At 53.3% G+C, this 5,751-nt stretch overlaps 1 protein-coding gene across 2 annotated transcripts in view; it reads left to right on the top strand.

Moving 5' to 3' along the window:
• mAChR-A (muscarinic Acetylcholine Receptor, A-type) overlaps window positions 1-5,751 on the top strand; it is an 87,834-nt gene that overhangs the window by 46,465 nt on the left and 35,618 nt on the right. For both annotated transcript variants that reach the window (XM_070140308.1, XM_070140309.1), the window contains exons 6-7: window positions 1,167-1,301; window positions 5,321-5,527. In XM_070140308.1, coding sequence (XP_069996409.1) covers window positions 1,167-1,301; window positions 5,321-5,527 — 342 coding nt within the window. The remainder of the gene's footprint in view (window positions 1-1,166; window positions 1,302-5,320; window positions 5,528-5,751) is intronic.

Genomic DNA, 5,751 nt, shown 5'->3' on the forward strand with positions numbered 1-5,751 from the left:
TTCCATACCTTTCTCCGGCTGTTTATCAAGTTTCCTTTTGATATGCCTTCTACTCTCCTTCTCGCTCTCCCTCCCTTACCCCCTCTCTGCCTACTCCTCACCTTCCCCCTCGCCCCCCCCCCCTCTCCACCCCCTATCCGCCTTCCAAGTCATTTTCTTACCTTTACCCGCTTCCTTGCCTCCTCTCCTTCGTCTGTCTCTTGCTGTTTTCTCTCTTTTTCCCCTTCATTCTTCCTCCTTTCCCCTTACCTCCCTCCATTGTTTTCTTCTTCTCTCTTCCTCCGCTCCCTCTACCCTTTCCACTCTCCTCTCTATCCCCTACTTATTCCCCTCCCCCTTCCCTCCCCTCGTCCCCACCCCTCCCTCCATCCGTCCCTCCATCCCCTTCCTCCATCCAACCCCATTCCTCCCTCTCCACCCCCTCCTGTGTCTCCTCAATCGCTCAACTTCACTCCCCCACCCTATCCAACACTTCAGCTAACCCCCTCCTCATGTTCTCTCTCTTCCCATTATCCTCTCACCCCCATCCCCCTCATTCCTCCCTCCATCCACTCTATCTCCTCCTCCACCCCCACCTCCCTCTATCCAACGCTAACCCTCCTCTAGTGCTCTCTCTTCCATCCCTCTCCTCCTCCCTCCCTCCATCTACTCCCCCTATCCCTCCTCTACCTCCACCTCCCCCCACTCCTTATCTCCCCTCAATCGCTCAACTCCCCTCCATCCATCCTGCCATGACCCTCCACCTTCCCTCTCCCACCCTTATCTCCCTCAATCGCTCAACTCCCTCCTCCACACTCCCCCATCCCTCCAACCCTCCCCCTGCCCTACATATCTCCCCTCAATCAGCTCAACTCCCCTCCCTCCATCCTCCTCCGGGTCTCCTCCACCTCCCCCCACCCTTATCTCCCCTCAATCGCTCAACTCCTCCATCCATCCTCTCAACCCTCCTCCTTCCCCCTCCCCCACCCTCCTTATCTCCCCTCAATCGCTCAACTTCCCCCCAACACTAACCCTCCCTCAGCCTTCTCTCCCCTCAATCGCTCAACTTCCCCCCTCCACCCCCCTATCCCTCCTCTACCTCCACCTCCCCTCCCCCACCCTTATCTCCCCTCAATCGCTCAACTTCCCCCCAACACTAACCCTCCCCTCGCGTTCTCTCCCCTCAGCGTGACACGACCCCTCACCTACCGGGCCAAACGGACGACCCGACGAGCGGCCGTCATGATCGGGTCAGCTTGGATCATCTCCCTCATCCTGTGGCCGCCCTGGATCTACTCGTGGCCACATATCGAAGGCCGGAGGTGGGTGGGCGTGGTTGGGTGTTGGTGGGTGGGCGTGGGTGGGTGGTGGTGGGTGGGCGTGGTTGGGTGTTGGTGGGTGGGTGTTGGTGGGTGGGTGTTGTGTGGTGGGCGTGGTTGGGGTGTTGGTGGGGTGGTCGATGGTTGGGGTGTTGGTGGGTGGGCGTGGTTGGGGGGTGGTGGGTGGGCGTGGTTGGGTGTTGGTGGGTGGGCGTGGTTGGGTGTTGGTGGGTGGGTGTTGGTGGGTGGTCGTGGTTGGGTGTTGGTGGGTGGTCGTGGTTGGGTGTTGGTGGAGTGGGCGATGGTTGGGTGTTGGTGGGGTGGGCGTGGGTTGGGTGTTGGTGGGTGGTCGTGGTTGGGTGCTGAGGTGGGTGGGCGTGGTTGGGTGTTGGTGGGTGGGCGTGGTTGGAGGTGTTGGTGGGTGGGCGTAGTTGGGTGTTGGTGGGTGGGGCGTGGTTGGGTGTTGGTGGGTGGGCGTGGTTGGGGTGTTGGTGGGTGTGGTGTTGTTGTGGGTGGGCGTGGTTGGGTCTTGGTGGGTGGGCGTGGTTGGGTCTTGGTGGGTGGGCGTGGTTTGGGGTGTTGGTGGGTGGGCGTGGTTGGGTGTTGGTGGGGTGGGCGTGGTTGGGTGTTGGTGGGTGGTAGCGTGGTTAGGTGTTGCGGGTGGGCGTGGTTAGGTGTTGGTGGGTGTGGTCGTGGTTGGGGTGTTGGTGGAGTGGGCGTGGGTGGGTGTTGGTGGGTGGGCGTGGTTGGGTGTTGGTGGGTGGGCGTGGTTGGGTGTTGGTGGGTGGGCGTGGTTGGGTGTTGGTGGGTGGTCGTGGTTGGGTGTTGGTGGGTGGGCGTGGTTGGGGTGTTGGTGGGGTGGTCCGTGGTTGGGTGTTGGTGGGTGGTCGTGGTTAGGGTGTTGAGGTAGGTGTGGGCGTGGTTGGGTGTTGGTGGGTGGTCGTGGGTTGGGTGCTGGGTGGGTTGTGGGCGTGGTTGGGTGTTGGTCAGGGGTGGGCGTGGTTGGGTGTTGGTGGGGTGGTCGTGGTTGGGGTGTTGCGGTGGGGTCGCATGTTGCGGTGGTCGTGGTTGCGTTGGTGGGTGGAGCGTGGTTGGGTGTTGGCAGTGGGGTGGGCGTGGTTGGGTGTTGGTGGGTGGGCGTGGTTGGGTGTTGGTGGGTGGTCGTGGTTGGGTGTTGGTGGGTGGGCGTGGTTGGGTGTTGGTGGGTGGGCGTGGTTGGGTGTTGGTGGGTGGGCGTGGTTGGGTGTTGGTGGGTGGGCGTGGTTGGATGGTGGGTGGTCGTGGTTGGGTGTTGGTGGGTGGGCGTGGTTGGGTGTTGGTGGGTGGGGGTGGTTGGGTGTTGGTGGGTGGGCGTGGTTGGATGGTGGGTGGTCGTGGTTGGGTGTTGGTGGGTGGGCGTGGTTGGATGGTGGGTGGTCGTGGTTGGGTGTTGGTGGGTGGGCGTGGTTGGGTGTTGGTGCGTGGGCGTGGTTGGATGGTGGGTGGTCGTGGTTGGGTGTTGGTGGGTGGGCGTGGTTGGGTGTTGGTGGGTGGGCGTGGTTGGATGGTGGGTGGTCGTGGTTGGGTGTTGGTGGGTGGTCGTGGCTAGCCTGTTGAGGGTTTGTGGTCGTAGCTTTTTTGGTAAGGATGTTTATTTGGTAAGGGTGGGTGGTCGTATTTGTTTGGTGATGGTGGGTGGTCATAGTTAGATATTGTTTGCAGGTGGCCGTGGTTTGTCTGTTGCTGGCGGGTGGCCATAATATACTCGTTGATGGTGGACGGGCGTGTAATTATGAATATTTAAGGTGGGTGGTCGTACTTATTTCTGTGGACAGTCATGTTTATGTAACTTCTGAGTGGTTGTGATTGAGGTCGTGTTTACTATTTCCGTGGATGTTTATCTATCGCTAGTGGGTGGTCGTATGTATCTGTTTCAGTGGGTGAATGTGTTTATCTATCGCTAGTGGGTGGTCGTACTTATCTATTTCCGTGGGTGGTCGTAATTATCGGTTGGTCGAAGTGCTCTTACTTGTCTGTTTCCGAAGGGTAGTCGCTTTTGCCTTTTAATATTTTACTAAATAGTTTTGTTGCATTTCCAGTAGTAGTTTTTTTTTTTTTTTAAGAGAAAGGGCAGACGGGTTATTTTTTGTACATTTTTTTCACTCATTATTTTTTATTTCAGAAGCTGTCGGTTAGTAGTTGTTTATGTGAGTGACAAAAGTCCAAAAATTAAAAATTTCATCAAATGTATGTGTCTTTATTCAACGCCTGTGCCTCAATCTGTGAAAAATAGGTACTACTCTCATTTCATTTCTCTCTATTTCTCTCTCTCTCTCTCTCTCTCTCTATATATATATATATATATATATATATATATATATATATATATATATATATATATATATACATATATATATATATATATATATAAATATATATATATATATATATATATATACTTTTCCTCTCTCTCTGTTCTCTCCCTCTCTCTCTCTCTCTCTCTCTCTCTCTCTCTCTCTCTCTCTCTCTCTCTCTCTCTCTCTCTCTCTCTCTCTCTCTCTCTCTCCTTTTTTGCGTCCGGAATTTAAGACACCAATAAAACACTCAGAGCGGTGATATTTTGATTGGCGCACGCGACCCGCCCCTCCCAGTCAGGCAGCACTAACTCAGCCCTCAAATAAAATTTTAAAATAAGTAAAAACGAAAAACAAAAATAATATGTATGTTTTTTTTTGTTTTGTTTTTTTTTGGGGGGGGGTGTTTACTCTACATGAAATATTTCTTATTAAAAACGCAACATGGAAATCCGTGACAAAGTAATCTGAATGAATGGATGCTGGACTTGTCACTCACAAAAACAGTAGATGTCGGATTTTTTTATGACTCGCGTGAATTAGGCTTCATAAATGTAGGAAATATTTCGGTCAAATAATATTGTAAGTAAAATAAAACTTTTTCTCCACTACAGGAATATGAAATGTAACTACGAACCACATTAATATGAGTAACATATGTAATTATTTTCTCTCTTTCGATAGCATGTCTAATAATCATGATACTCTACTGATATCACTCCCTTCATTAGCAGCATGATACAAAAATCGGAATAGGTACTAAAGTGTAATTATTGAAACTGTGAGGCTAAATTTAATTCATTTCAAGGTATGAATTATTCCCCTTTCTCTCATCCCTTCAAAAATTATAAAGAAAAAAAAGTTCATCAAAGTACACTTCTATCTATATCTATAACTAGGAAAACAATTTATGTATATGATGATATTTTCCATCTCCCCCCACCTGTGCTCACTCCACCTTCTCCTCCCTCCTCTTCTCACCCACCACCTCCTCCTCCTTCTCCCACCTCCTTCCTCTTCTGACCCCCATTTCCTCCTCCTTCTTCCCCCACCTCCTCTTCCCTCCCTCCCACCTGCCTCCCTCTTCTCACTACCACCTCCTCCACCATCTCCCACCTCCTCCCTCCCTCTCCCCACCTGCCTCCTCTTCTCACTCCACCAATTTCCTCTCTCCACCATCTCCCACCTCCCTCCCTCCCTCTCCCACCTCCTTCCTCTTCTCACCCCCACTTCCCTCCCTCCACCTCCCCCTTCTCACCCCCACCTCCCTCCACCATCTCCCCCACCTCTGCTCACTCCACCTCCTCCTCCCTCCTGTTCTCACCCCCTACCTTCCTCCTCCCTCTCCCTCACCCCCACCTCCTCCTCCCTCTCCCACCTCCCTCCTCTTCTCATCCCCACCTCCTGCTCCCCCTTCTTCTTCTCTCATCCCCACCTCCTCACCCCACCTCCCTTCTCTTCTCACCCCCACCTCCTCCTCCTTCTCTTCTCCCCACTCCTCCTCCCTCTCACACCTCCCTCCTCTTCTTCACCCCCACCTCCTGCTCCCTTTCTCTTCTCACCCCCACCTCCTCACCCCACCCTCCTCCTCTTCTGATCCCCACCTCCTCACCCCACCTCCCCCACCTCTCTCCTCTCCTCCCCACCTCCCCCCAACCTTCGCTCACCCCGCCTCCTCCCCGCTCGCAGGACTGTCCCGGAGAACGAGTGTTACATTCAGTTCATCGAGACCAACGAGTACGTCACCTTCGGCACCGCCATTGCAGCCTTCTACCTTCCCGTGACGGTGATGTGCGGCCTCTACTGGCGCATCTGGAGGGAGACCGAGAAGCGCCAGAAGGACCTGACCAATCTGCAGGCGGTGAAGAAGGACCCGAGTAAGAGGTCCAACTCGAGGTGGGTGACCCGAGGGAGGGGGATAGGGGAGGGTGGGCGGCGGTTTGGTCGAGAGTCTCTGAGTGGAGAGAGGAGAAGAAAAAAAAATGTGTTTGGTTTGAGTTTGTGTTATTTTTTTCTGTTTTTTCCTTCTTTTTTTCTTGTTGTTTTGTTTAACGTGACTATGAGGTTTGGAGTGTGTTTTTTCTCTTATCTCTCGTCTTCTTTATTTATTCCTTTATTTC

The sequence above is a fragment of the Penaeus vannamei genome, chromosome 26 (assembly GCF_042767895.1).
Source record: "Penaeus vannamei isolate JL-2024 chromosome 26, ASM4276789v1, whole genome shotgun sequence".
Lineage (NCBI taxonomy): Eukaryota > Metazoa > Arthropoda > Malacostraca > Decapoda > Penaeidae > Penaeus > Penaeus vannamei.